Raw genomic sequence first — 19093 nt, forward strand, 5'->3', positions numbered from 1 at the left:
TTCCGCGCCTTCATCATCTTCCTTTCTCATCCTAGGTATGATTTCTAATTTAACCACAGCGGACTCTCATGAAGTTCACCACCTCCTGGTACCTCCTCTGCGATAAATGCAATTTGTTGCTTTTGCCAATCTTCTAGTTTTGGCAACTTTACTAAGTTGAGTACTTCATTTCCTTCAACATCTCTTGCAAACACGCGACTCAACACATTTTCATGGAAGTCTTTTATGCTTTTGAATGAGTGTATTATTGAATTACAGTGTAGGTTCTTAATATTCGCTCCCACTTCTATCAGAAATGTGTTTTTTCCTTTGTCCGCACCTGACGATTGTCCTCCTGTTGTTGGTTGTGGTGGTGACGGTAGTGGTGTAGCTAGGAAGTGGTTAAGCTTTCCTTGTCCGATCATTCTTAATATGATTAGTTGTATATTCTTACAGTTATTCGTTGTGTGGCCGTGGAAACGATGATAAGCACAGAATTCTTTACTTTTTCTCCCAGATGGTGGTTCTTGCCCGAGATTAGGTGGTGGTGTTATCTCTTCCATTAATATAACAACTTCCCAAAAATTTTCCACTGTTGTGTTAAGAGGCGGCATCCTGATTTCTTCATAGGTCTACTTCTCCCACCTGGTCCTTGATTGTAGTATCTCTTGATTCCTCCGTATCCTTCTTCTTGATTATCGAATCTTGCAACTTTGTTGTTTCCCTCATGATTGTTGCATTTCCTTTCTCTGTATTCTCGCTCGTTCATTTCTTGATCTCTGCTACTCATTGCTACCTGCTTTTGTTGGTCTTCTGTGATTATTTTCTCTTTACTTCCCTGTGAAGTGCTCGCAACAGCGTTCGTTATTCTTGGTAATAGACTTGTAGTTCCTTCTTTTTCGCTCGTAACTGCAACTGAGTAAGACTTCATATCTCTCTGATTTTCTTCAAGAGCGATGTATTCTTCCCGGCACTCGCGCATCTCTGCCATCGTTATTCTATCTTTCATCCTGAATATCTATGTATACAACAAGTCAGTTGGAAATAATGCATTGATGAATGCTAGGATGAGATTTCTTTCATCCACTCGTCCTGCCATGTCGATACACATTGTCCTCCATCTAGTGGTCATAGCTCGTAGGCTTTCATTCATTCTCCTTCGCAGGCTGAATACTTTCTCAATTCCCGGCCTTAGCATATTGTTGCTGATATATTATCCCAAGAACAAACTATGAAAGTGATGGAATGATCTTATTGAACCCACTGGCAATCCGTCGAACCACTTCAAAGCTTCTCCTATGAGGCTCGCTGGAAAATACTTGCATAAGACCACGTCTTTATCCTCATATTGTAGCAAAGCTAAGCTGTACGCCTTTATATGCTGGACTACACATGTAGATCCATCAAAGATGCTAGGAAATGTGGGTAGTGTGCACTTTGTTGGTATTGTTACTAATTGTATCCATCGTGCGAAGGGCGTCTTTGCTGCTTCTTTTATCGCCTCTTATAGCTGCCTTCTTCCTCCATCTTTTCCTCTTGCCATTAATTATTTTAGTTATGCTATTTCTCTTAAAATTTCACCGTTAGAGAAGGGGTTCTCCTGTTGCTGCATCGGTCTTTTCAAGCGTGCTTACCTCAATCTGTTTTTCGTATCTGTTTTGATGCATAACCTCCTCTAATTCCTGTTATTCGGCCTCTTCTCTTCTCCTTCTCCGCCTTTCTCTTTCATCTCTTGCGTGCTCTTGTGCGGCTCTATCTCTCTCGTTTTGTCGTCTCAGCATTTCTCTTCCATGGAGTATCATTCTTGCTTGTTCTGGGTCATTTTCCTGTTATGAGTCGTCTTGGATGCGGTTATATTCTCCATTTCGCTCCGGTCTATCTTATCTGTTAAGTCCTCGCCTGGGTTCATTCTCTTGTATGTTATCGTCTACCTGAAGATTATTAGCCAAATTATTATCTAAAAATTGTCTTTGTTCATCCTCTCTGTGATCAGATCTTCTTCGCCTGGAGGTACTTCGACTTGTTCTTGATCTTGAGCTCGCACGTGTTGTTCTGGATCTATTTTCTGAACTTTGTTCCTGCAATCTGTGGTTCTCCTCTCCTAGTTCATTATTTTGTGGTGTCAAGATCGCACGCATTTCCTCTTCTCTCCTTCTTTCATCTGCCAATCTTTGTCTGAGTTCTGCAATGGTCATTTTCTCTTACCACTCCTTCCTCCCGCGTTCTCCCTTTGTTTGCATCTGCAGTATATGTATCCTTAGTATGAACACTTACTTCATCATAGTTTATGTGGTCATTCTCCTTTGGTTATTGCTGGATCTGAGATCTGGGCGGTCGAGATCTGTTGTTCCTCTCTCCCATCCTTGATTTCTCTGCGATTTCGCCTCTTCTTCTTCCTGCAATCCTTCAACTCCTCCTGATTGGTGTTGCATTTTGTCCTGCTGATGTTGTTTGCCTCACCATCGTTTCCTGGAAAAACACTTTCCTCACAGACTTATGCACACAAAACTTCCTTCCTAAACGAAGACTGTGTTTTCAGTGAGTGTACTTAAAGATTGAAACTCAGCGAAAACAATTGAAATCTTTCACGAAAACAAGAATAATAAGAACTTTTCGAAAAATTAGTTTAAGACTTTCACGAGCAGGTGTAATACTTTTCCCTGTTTCCAGCGCCAAAATGTAGTTGCAGGAAATCCTACAACCACACCGTTTAAATAATCTATAGAACAAACTATGAAACCATTATGAAGAACACTTAGAAGAATTTTATTAAGTTTAGAAATCAATACAAAGAAAGAAGATAAAACCCTAACTTGGGGAGCAAATAACTTTCTCTCTCCTAAAGTTATATCTCAACTCTCCAAAAAAACTCTCCCTCAACACAGTGGTAGTTGGTCCTATATATAGGAGTTTTACATAGTGGAGGACAGCTAATAAAGCCTCTATTTTCGGATCTGGCGTGCGACGTTCTCGCACGCTTATATTGGATCTTCTCGCACATGCTCTTTGAACTTCGCACAGACCTCACACTTTACTCGTGAATTCATGACGTCATTGGTTCCGTCATCTTGGATATGCTAGGTGCGAAAGTAGTTCGCTGCTTTATAATCATACCACTTCGCATGATGACTATGTGTGCCATATTTTACCCCTACAGTTTGGTTAACAGTAGGAGCGATCAAAGTACAAACTGATTACACATATTTACACCAAACAAGCTGGAAATGCATATACTTTTAATCATGTCTCTGTTATGTGTTGATAGATCGAAGGTGCTCAACACTAAAATATACCAGATTAACATGCAAATCCTCTTTGTTCTTCCGTTCCAAAAACACATGCATGTACAAAAGCTTATGCACCAGGAACATAGCTAGCTAGTTAAAGAGTCCTAGGCATATATTGATATCTTTGAGATTTGTGCAACAATATAGAAGACAGAACTGTGCAGACATACTAGCCAGCCATCAAACACTTGTTGAAGTTTCAAATCGAAACAAACTAATTCGATTTGAAAGAATTATGCAGGAACTACTGAGAACCTATAAGCATCTAGGTGTATTCATATATATGAAATTCCATCCATGCCCAAACTCAAGGCAATACCACAGTTCAACCTTCAAACAAGATGCCCTACCGTTGAGAATAGAATCGTAAATGCAGTACACTCATCTAACAATAATACTGACGCACTTAACAGGCATCAACTTGTATCTGTCTGCAACTAGCTAAGTGCTTAAGTATATATAACATGATCTTCAAGATCGAATTTGGTACCAAGCAAGTAATAGTTAAACTCCTCTTGCCCTTTACTAATTTAACTCCCGATTTTTTATCATCAATTGGTTTTGAAGTTATTTCAATCTTGGTGGTTTCATCATTTCATAATTTGACTTTCTGTCTATTATCAGCAATTGATTTTGAGGTATTGTAAACCTAACCCCAAGCACCCAATGTATCCAAAAACTACTAATATTCTTACATAATTCAACCTACCGAAACTCCAAAATAAAACATGTAAACCACAAAATTTCATCATATAAGTAATTAGTATTAGTAGTACACAAGATTTTCTTCCACCGTACTTCCAATATTTCTAGTGGTGACAACAAATTCTCAAACCACACACACACAAAAAAATGGATACAATCCATTAAAACTACCTATCTGGCCGAGTATCGAAGGACCACATCGCCGAATGTCTACCCGGAAAATGATTAGATTGCCGTTGACGACCACGACCGCCTCCCCGAGAAATGACTAGACGAGAATACTGAACAGCTGAGACAAGAAAAGTCATAAACTCACAAAATAAGTCTGTCAATTCTCTCAATCTACAATAACTCTTCCTCAAAATCACTCTAAATACTAATGATATTCCATTACCAATACAATTCATTTTGTTTCCTTTTTTTCTTCTCCTATGTTCCTCCTGTTTTTGTGCTAGCTTGGAGTTTAACTACACGCTAACCACAATTATGTCATGAATTATATGTCAAGTTGACATCAAGTACCCATGGTTTTTCTACAAGTGGTGGTATTTTTAAGGGATAATATGGTAAATTTGACAATAATGCAGCCATGACTGTGCTGAAAATGAGGACATCATGGACTCATTTTTGGAAGCCTTGGGCTCTGAAATGTGTAACTGGAAGTGCCATTTGGCTTCTGAGAAAAAGTAAGGAAAATGTCGACATTAACATGGCTAGCTACATAATTAGGTTGGATGGGATCTAAGATTAAACTAATTAAACCGTCTAAAGACTCTAAACACTTTTTCTTCTTTCTGAGAGGTATTCTTCAAGTTGTAGTTTAAAAAGTTGGTCAGTAGAATTTATAAATTTCATCTTTATATTCAAGCCTGGCATGATGGAAGCTGCGTAGATATGCTTAAAATTACGCTTTAGTAGTACTTCCGTAGTTTCAGTAAAAGTGATCCTTTCCCTTTTCCAATTTAACCAATTTTTAGATGGAAATGAAAAGGTGAAAATATCATGTAGTTGCAGGAAATCCTACAAGCTGTACCCAAGTGATATCATGAAATAAATCTAAGACATAATGAAGAAAAGTCTAAGTATTGATATTAAGAACATGGACTTTCACAAATACAATACAGAGAAACCTAACTTGGAGATCAAATAATTTTTCTCTCTCTTAAATTCCTCACAAAAATTTTCAAAAAGATCTCTCTGGTACAATGGTTTCTAGTCCCTTATATAGGAGGTTACATAGTGAAAGACAGCTAATAAAGCTCTTTGTTTCGGATCTGAGAGGGAGATATAATCATATTTGTCTTGTAATCATCGCATCTGTCTTCACATGTTTTGTGTGATTTCTACGACGTCATTGCGTTCGTCGGTAGTGACGTAATAAAATTGTGTTCTTCGTCTTAGGAATCATGTTGTCAAATTCCTTTTTCGCATTCCTATTGGTTGAGCGATATTTTGTATCCACATTTTGCCTCTTGTCGCACTGATCTTTTTATAGAAAGGATGGTGAGAGAACTCTATTCCATCGCATCAACCCTGTCTTTTCGTGTTCTTCAGATCCATCGACACTATTTCGGGTTTTCCGCGCAACTGTCTACATGTGTTGACTCTGTTTTATACTGATTTCTCTCCTTTTTTACCGGTAACTTCCTTCGCCTGTTGGTCTTCTAATAAATGTGAATGAAAGATAAAATATTTTGACTTTTTTATCATGCTTCCTAGTTTTTTTTTTATATATCCTTGTCTTTCATCCTCTGCAACTTTTCTTCCTCTGCTATTGCTGTTATTATTGCTAACTTTTTTCCTTTTCTTACTAAATCCCAATCAAGATTATCAATCTCTTTTCCTCTCCGATTTCGAGTATGCTTTCTTTCTTCCTGTCGCTTCCATTTCTCGCTGATCCCATCGAACTCTTATTCCTTATTTCAATAAAAATCTTGATCATCTCGATCAGAACTTCTGATATATTCGTTTTTTCTGATTGAGTTTCCCGTCTTTCCTTATTCCCATACTAGAAATGGCTCCTCAAGCAGGTAAGAAACAAAATGCAAAAATCCAAAGGATCAAAGACGAAGTGCAGCCTAAAGGAATTACATTAACAGTTCCTCCTACCTCGACTCATACTACTGAGTTGGATCTTGGGCGGATCGCCCTTGACCAACGGAGCGATAGAAAGGTTACTGTTTCGCTTGGGAAACTTAGCGCTGGCTTGCCTGTTCCTCTCTTTGATCCGGAAAATCCTCTTTTTTATGAGATTCTATCGCATTTGGGAGATAGGCGGGTGATATATTAATTGTGTGGCGATGCATCAGGATTTTGGTGGAGTATTCGCGTCACGTTGCTGGTTTAGATTCTGTTTATCCAAAATATGATAAACCTTACGATCGCGAGGAATATACTGTGGAAAATTTCTTCAAACATTATTATGTCAAACTTGTCGCTCATGAAGGTAGGCACTAGGGAATCCGCTTTAAGCGACACGATGAAATAGATGGAGATAAGGGATGTTGATTTTCATAGCAACTCCAATGATTCTGCTTGTTTTTCTAGTGATCCCCACTGGATGAAATTTCCCCTTGTTGTTGAAGGTTCCTATGTTTGGGGTAGAAATGCTGATTGATCTGATCGCCCGGGTCCTAATTATAGTCCATGGGTTTTCAATTGGCCTGAAGAGGCTAAAGAGGTATTTACTCCTATTCTCGCCTTTTACTTTTTATCTTTGCTCTTCACTTAATAATGTTTTTTGTTTTTCAGACGAAGAAGAACGAGAGAAGAGAATCTCGCAAAGAGGGTTCCTCGCGCTACAAGAAAGTAAGAAATAATCTTTTTGTCTTTCTTTTAAACAATATTGTTGCCTTTGTTGCTTACCTATCTTGGTGTGCGTAGGGCGAATCTGAAGATTCTGCTGATCCTTAGGATAAATCTCCTAAGCCCAAAAAGGCTCGTCTTGATTTAAAGGCGAAGAGTAAGGATAAAATTCTGTCTCCAAGCTCTGAAAAAGAAGGCATTTCTAGAAAGAGGAAGATAACTCCAAAGTCTAGAGGACCTCACTCAGAATCCTCCGGATGCTCATACTTATGTTCTAATAATTCCTCTACAGATGATGCATTATTATCTCCTGAGGAACCACTCTTATCCTCTCGTTTTTGTGGCGTCATGATTGAGTTTTCCAACAGACCTTTTGGTGGATTGGCTCACATAGGAGTAGGTTCATCTTCATCTCGAGGTGGAGTTTGTAGTGAACCGACTACAAATTGGTTTATCAGGAACAACTTGGATCTCTAAGGATAGATGATTTGGGATATATAGAAGGAACTAGAGAATTAGGAGAAGAGTGAGACGAATTAGAGGGATAATGGGAGGATATTGCTAGAGGCAGAAGTTGCAGAAGGGTTTAGGGAAGAAGATAAGTTTCCCATTTATTCATTAGCTAATCATCAACGATGTACAATAGTCCATATATAAGATGGACGACATACAACTACCGTGCAGAGAACGATCTACTCACATTATTAACTATATCCAGAATTACTAACGGCACCTGGCACATAACTAGGTAAGGGCTTCCCATAACCAAGATGGTCTGCCTCATGTAGGTTCATGACAGAGTTCGCGTTTCTAACACTGGTTGTGCAAATATTGAACTTCTTTCTATGGTGTTCAGCTCTGGCTACCGACTGTCAATGATCCCACACTTGCTCAGTTGTGCAATGCGATGATGAAGCTTTGCGTGGAGACCTCTTTGATCACGATGCTATGCATGGAGTTTCCTCTGCTCTGAGTCCTGAGCTTCATTCCACCTTCGAGCTATTGGTAAGTCCCTTCCTTGTCTTGTCTGCTTTCGACACTTTCCCCAGTTTCTAACTTTTCCGCGTTGGTGTAGAATCTTCCACGATTTGAGTCTCTAATTCAAGATCAACCCGAAATAATCCATAATCTTGAGAACGAGAACTTCAAAATCAGAGGAGATCTAGCTCTCTATTTACTCCAAGAAAGTGATTGAGCTTCGCAGCTGGAACACTCAACTCGTAGGTAGGTTCTTGAATATTTTCGTATTTGAATATCATCACGCTATTTTGTATTTTTATTTTCTTTGGTAATACTTGTTTACAGAGGTTTACAATCTAACCAATCAAGAGATCGACTATCCTTAGATTCCTCCCTCCTAGAGCATCTCAATTCTGTATTGGGCCAACCCGATATTGTTGACTTGGGTTGCTGTAGCATGGATGATCTCGAGTCAAGATATGAGGCACTTAAATTTGAGCATAGGAAAATGTTATCTATTAATAATGACCTTAAGAACCGACTTCATACATAAAGGTGCGAAATTAGGGATTTGAAAGAGAAAAGAGATTCTCTAATTAGTGAAAAGGATCAAGCAATCGTTAAGCGTGCCCAAGCTTTAGAACAATTTCAGGAGAATGTTCTTCATGCTTATGAAGAAAGGGATCGGATTAGAGGCGAGAACGAAGCTTTCGTTGCTCGAGAAAATTTGGTTCGTTTTCGCCTTCGTATTGAGAGTGATGACGATTTTGAATGGGCTTTGAGTGTTGTTGAGAATGCTATGGTAGAAATAGCTAAACGCGATAGTTTGGGGATTGATCATGCTGAAACTCTTAAAGAGAACATTTCTGGAAATGAAGGTTGTACTGCCAGATTGCCTATGCGAACATTTGTAATTGTTTTTATCGCCTTTGATGCTAACTTCTTTATTTCGTTTTGCAGACACTGAGAAGGAGCAGATTCAAAAGATTGAGGATCTCTCCATGGAACTAGAGTCGTTGAAATTAAAACTTTGTTCCAGGGACTCCAAATACTCCAAACTCAAACGAGTCCTAACATCGTCTGTTGCCAACCCAAAGAAAAATGAACTGCGCGAGCGGAACAATCATGTTCAATTTGTTGCTAAACTTATTTGCGCCCAATATGGGAATCCTTTACCTAACCTCAATCTCATTGTAGTTCCGCCAAATGAGGAGGTAGAAGATATCTCCAGCAGTGAATGGGAGGATGGAGAAGAATATATAGAAGGCGAGTATAAGGATGAAGAGGAATTAAGTGGAGATGAATTGTTCGAAGGTCATTCCGAAGGTGATCTCTTGGATGGGCGAGAGAGAGTTTTTGATGAGGTTTTGGGTGGCGATACTGTTAATACCTAAGGCGAGACTGTTCGTAATACTAGTACTATTGAGGTTATATCGTACTTGGAGACTGAGAGTCCGGTTCGCCGTTCGTCTTCTTAAGCTTGTTCTTCTCGAGATTAGTCTTCGATTCTTTATTTTTGTTTCTTCTTAGACCATGTATATGTTGGATAATTATCTGGGTGCTCCCAAGCTTGGGGGTTTCATTCTTCTATTAACATGCTTCTTGTTTCCTGGCATTTAATTTTTCCATCCTGCATTTGATTACTAAAACAAAATACTACTTTATCTTATCTTAAATAATATAATCATTTGCTGCAATATATTTAATTCGATATTGCTAATCATGTTTGAATGCTTATGGGATTTTGATGCATATATAACTCTGATTGAAAAGGCGAATAACACATGTATTATAAATTTGTATTCCCATATTTGCCTCTGCTTTTCGCTAGGAGGTTTATTGCATTTATTCGAGTTTTTTGTATATATAGTGCGTCATCTACGCCCGTTTAACTAGCATTATAACAGTAAGTAGGAGTCAGATTCATACCTGTCTCAGCTATTTTGATTCTTTCGCATATTCTTGTTTATTTTTCCTTAATGTTTGTCTATTGTTCATTTCTTCTTTATGCGTATCTTTCGCGTATTCGTGTTCCTATATCATCTCTCGTGTTTATCATAAATTTTCTTTCATAGTTCTACGTTGCCTTCATGAGGTTTTCATCTGCAAAATAACAGTCAGTGTGTGGGTCTGTTAGGTATTTCTTTTGAGGTCTTAACGCGCCTTCCTAAGTAGAGGTCTTACGCAGCCTCGTCTTGTTTTGTAGGTCTTATATTTTCCCCAAGGTATTATTTTTGGTCAGGCGACCATTACTCTTTCATGTAATAGCACATTGATCTCGCCTTATCATCTTTCGTATTATTGCTTCTGCGGGATTTATTCGCGCGACAACACGACACGCCTAAATACTCCCTTGAGTAATAGTCCCATAATATTGGCGTCTTTGATACAATTCATCTCCCTAGTGGAGGATGTCGTCCCTTATGTTCCCCCTGACTGTCCCTTCAAGGAAGCGTACCCCTAATGGGTTAGTTTGGGCTCTTCCCATCCGGTTTTGCTAACAATTCGTTTTTTTTTCGCGATCTCTTTTCCCTCCACCTATACGGCTTTTGGTTACGAGATCGCCCCCTCAGTGGGGTTTCTTGAAAACCAAGTGTATCATAGCCAAGACTTGCTAAGGATGGTCGGAAATGCTCCAGACGCCCAAGGCACCCTTAACTCAACCGTGTACCCGGCGCCTTGATCGAGTTTCTACACCTTTTGACAGAGAACTTATTATCCTGAGTTTTTAGCGCAAGAGCCTCTGCTGGATAGGCTTTTCTTTCGCCCCTAATTCCATGCCTCAAAGTTTCTTTCCCTTGAGTCATGTTTTTCCAGGTTTTCCCCAATATGACGCGCAGATCTTAAGTGTTTGCCTCTTGCATTTTGTGCGAACTAGGTTGCACGCCATCATTGGATCCCCAGCCTTCCTAATTAGAGGTTTTAATATTTCTTTCCTCCTAATGAGGTATTATTTTGTTTCTTTTTCTTCTGTTTATCGCTTATTTTATATTTTTGAAGTCCAAATTTCTCATTTTTTCATTCATAGCTCTGATCATTGCACTGTAGAGATTTCTCTTCCTTATTTTATTCGCTTACATCATCATTGTTTTTCCTAGGTATGGTATTTCTTGAGATAAACTTTGTTCCAAAGATTTCTGAATGTCTTCCTCTTTTTTCCGATTAGTTCTCACACCCCATTCTTCATTACCTTCTTGACAGTATAGGATCCTTCTCAGATTTGCTTCCTTGTGTTGTGCAATTTTTTATGGTTTGGTTTAAAACTGCATAGCAGTTCAACGCCCATTTTAAAATCTGAGTTTGGCGTTGTTTTATGTGGGATTGGGTAGCCCCACTGTGTAAAGCAATCTTCATCTAAGGTGTGCGAATTTTCATTGGCGGCTCATTCTTTAACTGTTGTCGAAGCATTTGTAGGTAGGTCTGACATTAGTGCTTTGATGTGGTTCGAATGTTCTATTTCCTCTCCCTTGCTTATCATACCAACCATCAACCTTTCTTTTCGTTTTTCTTCGTTCATCTTTTTTTTCCAGTTCCCCTTTTTATGTACTCGTCCTTCACATTGCTTAATATCTAATTCGTTTCATTGTCTCGCCTCTCATATATATCTCCCTTTGTCATCCTAATACCTGTTGGCATGGGGAATTTGATGCATTGGTCAAAAGTGGACGCCACATCCAATATCTTATCCACCAGGCCAAAAGGGACTGGGACAGGGGATTCGTGGAATTTGCCGTGCAACCAAGGTCTGACTTCCAATCAATGGATTATAAGGAGATTCAACGTCCACAACGCAGAATGTTATCTCAGTAGTTATTCTTTTCAACGGAATGTGCATTGTTATTTCTCCTTTTGGCTTATTTGTCGTGTCATTGAAGCCATAAATCTTGTAAGTTGAGGGGATAAATTCGGAGCCATAAATCTTGTTAAATTCTGAGTCGGTTCCACCCATCGTCTTGAATGCCTGGTAGAATAGGATATCGACTGAACTTCCAGAATGGGGAATCAGCCGCCACAAGAACCTGGTTACCCGTACCCGTACCAGGATAACGTAATAATCGACAGCGATAATATCGAGTCCATTTACCGGCGTATGCTGTTGCAGAAAGATTCCCCTACTCCAGGGGACAGCCTTGTAGAGAAATGCAACGCACGGGACCTCTTCGAGTGCAAAGTGGAGATCATCCAAACAACGTAGGCTCTTGATCCCCTTGGGGATTGGGCGGGTCATGGGGCTCGTCAACCCCATCTTGTTTTTTCTTCATCATCTTCTTTCTCCCATCTTGAATGTCTCTCAATTTCCAGGCTAACAACCAACGGATTTGCGTGTGATTCTCCACCTCTTGGGGCATCCTCTACGTTGAATGAGATGGGTTGTTTCTTTCACTCTTACAGGGGCGATGCTTTCGTGACGCTTTGTATTTTTCTCCCATCATTGTCTCGTGCGCGTACTCGGCTCAACACATTGTCATGTAAATATTTAATACCTTTGAATGAATGGTTGATCGAGTTGCAGTGTAAATGTTTTACATTTGTTCATATTTCAATTAGGTACGTCTGCCCTACAGTTGTAGCTTGTTGAGATGGTGTTTGGGGTGGTGGTGGTGGTAACATCGCATGTCTTGTAGCTAAGAAATGATCTAACACTACGGGAAAAAACATCATTGACGACACAAGATAAGAGTTGTAGTACCCCTACGACAACTCCATTCCATGCATTGTGGAACGGGGGTATTGTAGAAAGTCCAAGTTTTTCTACAATGGATGACAAGTGTTGTAAAGGGTGATGTGATTCATGGATCGACAATAGTTTGTCAATGTTGTGATTCTCTTTCGATTTTTTTTGATAACCTAACACAACTCTTGCTTGTATTGTAGAACAATCGTGGAAAACATAAGTAGTATATCGTAGAAACATATACAACAACAATTACCAGTATTATGAATAATATTTGCACAACACTTGTATGAATTGTCGAACTATCTTGGACAGCACCTGGTTATGTCGTAAAGACATTTTTCACAACCTTTGGTATGTGTAGTTGAAATATGGAATACAACTCTTATTAGAAGTTGTGTGCATAAAACTATTTTGAAAAAAAAAATTATAGCTGAAACCGAATTGCATGAATTGCCGAAAGTATTTCACATTCACATTAACATGCCAGTGTAGCACATTTACATTCATTCAAGTTAACCTACCACTCCAATTGCATTACCTAGCTAACTTCAAATCACCTTGTATGAAAGTGTGTTGCGCAACGAAAGAAAATAAAATGATAGATTCTTTGAACATGACTAAAAATATCATATAAATCGTACGTGCGCAAATTTATTCCATAGATGGAACAACTAGGTGATGATTAAAGTACAAAAGAGTAACTATTCATTCATATACAACCAGCTATTGAAAACTGATGCTGAAGATGGTTGGTTGGACTCGAGACTCATGGCAATAGATTTTCTTCAACTTGGTCCACATTCTCCAGTTTACAGCTGCTTCTGTATGTTACAAGTTGTTTCTTTATTGAAAAGCAATTGTCACCCTACAATTCAAAGTTTGAACCACATATGAGAGACTGAAAAATCAGACTGAAGTTTCTGCAAGCATTAAGTTTTTCATCAAAGACATCCTAGGTTCCCACATATTTGCATTTGTTAGGCTTTCAGATCAGTGATACTAGGTTGTTGCAACTGTATTTACAGTTTTCTGCTATGTGGGAATGCTCACATAGCAAGAGTCAAGTAAACACACTAAGAAAATAATTAGGCAGATGTGAATTCCATGCAACAGCTTGAACCTGAAACAAGATGAAGTAATAACAAAAATGGAAAAACTACATATTGATAGAGCGGGCTGCCACGGACTTCCACTTTGGAATTGTAAGCTACATTATGGTCCTAATGGTTAAGAAAATTGGCTGTTCATTTCGTAGCAGCGATTGTTGATTTGTTTTTGTTCTCATGACAAAATTTCCATGGGATCTTATAAAGTCAAAGGATGGCCGAAAATTTTCCATGGGATGTTATTGCTGATGTGATTAGTTGGAGTGGTAATTATTATGGCATATGCAATATAAGCAATAGAGAAACTCAATCCTCAGTCCAGTTTCAATAACTTCAAAATTAATTAGGGAAGAATGAAAAATACCTAGAGAATCTTGGAGCAAGTGAGTGAGCTTTGAATTCCTGCACAAATTGGGAATATTCAAAAATCAGAATGTTAGTTTGGCATTAAGTAGAAAATTATAATCATATCAAACAAGCAAAATTAACAATATTAAATTTGTATCTTCATCAGATATCCTCATAAAAGATGACCTGAAAGGAATATGTGGGATTTTGGTCGCCAGCGCTGCTATCACACCTCCCAGTGCAGATAAGGATCTGTTAATAATTTGAGTTTCTTTCAGCGGATCTCCTTAAACGTCTGGCTTGGCTAATCTCTCACTTCCAGCAAGGTCATGAAGCCATAACTTGCTTCTTGTGTATTCTCCATTCATCAATCAATGCTGCATCATATACCACGATTGAATTTCTAGTAAAACAGCAGTTAAAATTTCACAACAACAAATAAAAAGGCCATATAGGTTTCTTACACAATTTGGTATCAGAAAATCATTAACTATAACTTTATCTATCTGTGTGGTTTGTTTCTCATGTCAATAAGAGAAGAAAAGGGGTACCATTTGGATCAGCTGTTGTGCTCTTTGCTCGCAAAGATGTCACCAACTTTAAGATTCACAAACATAAAGAGGATGCTAACCGTCACTATAAATCCAAAGAACATCAACGCCTTTAGCAGTCTGAAAATCTGTGCTGAACTTTCTCCTACCCAGTGACACTATCTGATTTGCGTAGCCCGGGAAGCAGAAAAGCATATACAGAATCAGCACTCATAGAGGAAATTAATAAGTTGTTGAGAATCAGCACTCTGTAAGCAGTTAACGCGGAGCACATCTAGCTTGTCAAAGCAAGAAGAGCATAATAAAACATCAGATCCAATAGCTTATACTCAAAGGATGACAAGGGACAATTTATCGCTAAGGTTGGATGGAATAGGTCCATCGAAATTGTTGAACCCGGGTCCAAATTCTTTAATTATAGGGATTGGTTCCAGAGAATGAGTTGTTGCGCAGTGGGAAAAGCTCAGTTAACATCCTTGCACAAGTGGGTTAATATAACTAAAGAAACTAGGCTAGTGCTCACAGATGCTTACATCAACTTCGTGTACAAAAATTACAAATTTCAGGAGCCAGTGTTCCATCCAGAGAAAGATCCTTCAAAGCTCTGCAAGTAGAAGAAATTTCACATCGTTAATTCATATTCTCTCCACAAATCCAACAAACTTTTCTCTCTCACAAGGTTCAAGCTCGATAAGATTAAGGTTGAAGCCCTATATGATTTTTCCCACAAACCATTGAATTTCCAACCTCCCACCAATACTACTACTTTTCAGTTCCAGGACTGAGATCTATGTCGTCAAGGGCAAATAAACTGACACGAGCAATTTACACTCCGCAAATCATGACAACAACAAATTTAAATTTACACAATAAAACAACCAATTTATCATGAACAGCAACAAAAACCCTAAATCAAAAGACAAAACCACTTACAAGACTAGTGGCATCGATGTTGTGTACAGAAACTCCAATTCCTCCAGCAGATTTACTAATAACAGCACACTCCTTCAAAGTGTCGTATATTCCTTCAATATTGTCCTCTATCATGCACACATGGAAGCCTCTACTCAACTACAAATTCCAACAAAACCTCAATTAGTCAGAAAATTAATCCTAATATCAAAATAACAAACAAAGAAAAAACATAACATACTTGAGGCCTTGGTGTCCTTGCATTGAAAAGAGTAGGAGAAGCATGGGCAAACCAACGCCGTGACATAAGATGATATGTTTTAGAACAGGATCAATATTGTCTTTGTGGATTCCAACAGCAACCTCAGGAGAAGAAATCTCCAACCAGCTTGGTGGTGTTCTGTATCAACCCAGATCAAACAGTCAATACCTTCTCACACCCAAAACACCCCTCCAACATTAAAATCATACCAACACATCAGAAATACAACAGATTTGTAAATTGAAGCTACTTTTTATTGTCAGTATATACCTGAATGAGTGATTGAGTTCTCTCTACTTCCATGTGTTAAAAGATAACGCCATTTTGTCTGTACTTAATTACAGGTTGTACATCTAAGCTGCAATCCTCAGAGAGTCCTTCCGAAAGTTAGACTTTAAGCCTTCCTCCGTCCTGATGTAAAGTAAATAAGAATCAAGTCAGATTCAAAATAGAGAGCTTAGAAGACAGAAGAAATCTAAAATAGACCGCAATTAGACCTCAAATGGCTAAAAAGGAAGACCATTCAAAACAAAATTAGAAGGAACTAAGAGTTACAAAACAAAATTGGGAACTAGGGTTCCTGAGAAACTAAAAAAAAACACAAAAATCAATAACAGAACTTGGAGATTGAAAATAATTTACCGCATAATTTAAGTTAAGATAATCGTTACGACGCTTACAGCTATTGATAGTTAAGGCACCCATGGTGACAAATCTTCAGAAATTCGTGTTCGAATCTTCAATATGAACAAAACCCATATTTAATTTCTCCATTTCTAACTCAATTAACGATTCACTAAGAAAACCCTAGTTCTCGATTCATAACAGGACTCAATCTTCTTCTTCATAATTAGCAGAAACACCAACTCCTTCTTCTTTTATACATCCTCACGATTTAAATTTCCTCAAGCCATACCTCAATTTCACCTCTCGATTTTCAACTGAAGAAGAGCAGAGAAGAAGAACGAAAAAGAAGAAAGAAGAAGAGAGAATAAGAAGAGAAAATGAGTTTCAAAGAAGCCATTGCAATTTGAAAGAACCGATCTACTTCCGTAAGTTTTTTTACATAAGAGAGTGATCGAGAAATAGATTCTGTGGTGAGTTAGGGTTTTCTTTTGCAAGGGAGGCGGAAGATAAGGTTAGAGACGAAGATAAGAGAGGAAAATGAAGAAACTGTGAGAAATTTTCTTTTGATCTTCTATATACCTATCTTTAAACGGCCAAGATTTGATTTAAATATGGTCATACGGATTAGGGATATCTTTGGACGGTGGAGATTTGATTTGAGACTGTCATACGGATCAAGGAAAGTGTGTTTTCTTTGTGTGTTTCTTTGTGCTTTCTCTATGTGCTTCCGGATTGAATTTCGACTAGTCACATAAGTCGTGAAGTAATTTCGACTATCCATACATGTCATGAAGTAGCTTTAGTTCACACCGGAAGACTCGGGTTCTCAGGATACACCATTGAAATCGATAAATATGAAGCTCTTTGTGTGTTTTTTTGTTCTTTTTTTGTGATTTCGATTTGTGCTTTTGTGCTTTATTTTTTGCTTTCGGTTTATTTTAACTAGGGTTAGCAAGATACATCATCGAAATTGATAAATATAAAGCTCAGTGTCGACTCGAACTTCAAATGTGGCATAATGGCATACAAACTATGAATCGGGAAGCTCCAGGAAGGTTCTGACTTCAAGCTTAGCATAATACATCATCGAAATTGATAAATATGAATCTCAATGTCGATTCGAAATTAGGTATAACGACAAATAAAGTATGAATCATGAAGCTCCAAGAGGGTTCTGACTTCAAACTTGGCATGATACATCATCGAAATCGATAATAAATATAAATCTCAGAGTCGATTTAAACTTAAAATATGGTATAACGATATAGAAACTATGAATCATGAAGCTCCGGGAGAGTTCTGACTTCAAACGTAGCATGATATATCATCGAAATCGATAAATATGAAGCTCAAAGTCGATTCGAACTTCAAATATGGTATAACGACATAGAAAATATGAACCAAGAAGCTCTGGGAGGGTTCTAACTTCAAACTTAGCATGATACATCATCGAAATAGATAAATATGAATCTCAATGTCGATTCGAACTTCAAATTCGGTATAACGACAAACAAACTACGAATCATGAAGCTTCAGGAGGGTTCTAACTTCAAACTTGGCATGATACATCATCGAAATCGATAAATATGAATCTCAGAGTCGATTCGAACTTCAAATATGGTATAACGACATAGAAAATATGAACCAAGAAGCTTTGGGAGGGTTCTGACTTCAAACTTAGCATGATACATCATCGAAATCGATAAATATGAATCTCAATGTCGATTCGAACTTCAAATTCGGTATAACGACAAACAAACTATGAATCATGAAGCTTCAGGAGGGTTCTAACTTCAAACTTGGCATGATACATCATCGAAATCGATAAATATGAATCTCAGAGTCGATTCGAACTTCAAATATGGTATAACGACATAGAAACTATGAATCATGAAGCTCTGGGAGAGTTCTGACTTCAAACTTAGCATGATACATCATCGAATCGATAAATTTGAAGCTCAATGTCGGTTTGAACTTTATAAGAACGATGAATTCACCGATATACAGATAAGATTCCATCAGAATATTCCCCAAAACCTAAAATACACCATAAATCCGTCAACTTCGATACTGGACCTGGATCCGAGATTGAAACCTGGCTGCGAATGGAGTATTATAAGTTGGGAACTTCGTAAGAACGATGCATTCACCCATCTACAGGTAAGATTCTATCTGGATATTCCCCGAGACCTTATACACACCACAAATTCAACACTGAACCAGGCTCCGACCTCGAAAGATGGCCGCAAGTGGACTATTATAAGTCGGAAACTTCATAAGAACGATGAATTCACACATCTACGGATAAGATTCCATTAGAATATTCCCCCAAACCTAAAACACACCTCAAATTCGTCAACTTCGAGATATTCTACGAAACATTAAAAAAATCATATTTCTGCATATTGTATGCGTACCCGGATCCAAGATCGAAACCTGGCCGTCGAATCCCCCAAACCTCATTTTTTCCCACATTCTATATTTTAACTTCAACAACACTTATAAGTGTTGTTATACGTTTCTATTAAAAAAAAAAAAAAAACTAAACTTGTGAACTGTAAGGATGGTTGATGAGCTAGACATCCATGCATTAGGTTCATGTTCGAATCTCCCCTCTAACGTATTTTTCATTATCATATTTTTGTGTTCTTCAACAACACTTGTGAGAATTGTGATAGGCTAAGTCACTACACTTATGAAACAAAGTTGTTATACCTAAATGTCGTCACAACAGTTTTGCTAAAGGAGTTGTCGTTTGTTTTCTTAGCGCAACCCCTTATTCCTAAGAGTTGGTAGTGATGATATACGATAACTCTTCCTTTGAAACCAGTTGTAAAACATAGGACTTTCTACGATGTATAGCGAAGTGTTGT

General features: G+C 38.2%; 1 protein-coding gene and 2 long non-coding RNA genes across 5 annotated transcripts; 1 reads left to right on the top strand and 2 right to left on the bottom strand.

Annotated features, from left to right (window-relative positions):
* The first annotated feature begins 5985 nt into the window (after positions 1 to 5985).
* Positions 5986 to 9542, top strand: LOC113341742. The gene is made up of 5 exons (XM_026586503.1): positions 5986 to 6249; positions 6723 to 6779; positions 6885 to 7225; positions 8292 to 8614; positions 8697 to 9542. The coding sequence occupies exons 1-5, from the start codon at positions 5986 to 5988 to the stop codon at positions 9128 to 9130; spliced, it is 1419 nt and encodes a 472-aa protein (XP_026442288.1). The 3' UTR covers positions 9131 to 9542.
* Positions 9543 to 12838: 3296 nt separating this feature from the next.
* LOC113341812 lies at positions 12839 to 14972 on the bottom strand. 2 transcript variants are annotated; one of them, XR_003356152.1, is made up of 5 exons: positions 14953 to 14972; positions 14420 to 14581; positions 14055 to 14245; positions 13885 to 13922; positions 12839 to 13279 (listed from the first exon to the last, which is right to left on the bottom strand). It is a non-coding gene; the product is annotated as an uncharacterized LOC113341812 (long non-coding RNA). The 2 variants fall into 2 exon arrangements; XR_003356151.1 differs by lacking the exon at positions 14953 to 14972 and having other exon boundaries at positions 14420 to 14818.
* LOC113341813 lies at positions 14968 to 16622 on the bottom strand. Of its 2 annotated transcripts, none has more exons than XR_003356154.1 (5): positions 16274 to 16622; positions 15864 to 16004; positions 15573 to 15731; positions 15353 to 15490; positions 14968 to 15023 (listed from the first exon to the last, which is right to left on the bottom strand). It is a non-coding gene; the product is annotated as an uncharacterized LOC113341813 (long non-coding RNA). The 2 variants fall into 2 exon arrangements; XR_003356155.1 differs by having other exon boundaries at positions 16236 to 16622.
* Between the last annotated feature and the right edge of the window lie 2471 nt (positions 16623 to 19093).

Source organism: Papaver somniferum, unplaced genomic scaffold, assembly GCF_003573695.1.
Source record: "Papaver somniferum cultivar HN1 unplaced genomic scaffold, ASM357369v1 unplaced-scaffold_31, whole genome shotgun sequence".
NCBI classification, from domain to species: domain Eukaryota; kingdom Viridiplantae; phylum Streptophyta; class Magnoliopsida; order Ranunculales; family Papaveraceae; genus Papaver; species Papaver somniferum.

Bases quoted from the DNA above. Each gene is read 5' to 3' on its own strand.
- LOC113341742 (XM_026586503.1), top strand. From the start codon at position 5,986: ATGGCTCCTCAAGCAGGTAAGAAACAAAATGCAAAAATCCAAAGGATC. The intron at 6,780-6,884 runs GTAAGAAATAAT...GCTGATCCTTAG, and splicing joins GTTCCTCGCGCTACAAGAAA to GATAAATCTCCTAAGCCCAA. The intron at 8,615-8,696 runs GTTGTACTGCCA...TTCGTTTTGCAG, and splicing joins GAACATTTCTGGAAATGAAG to ACACTGAGAAGGAGCAGATT.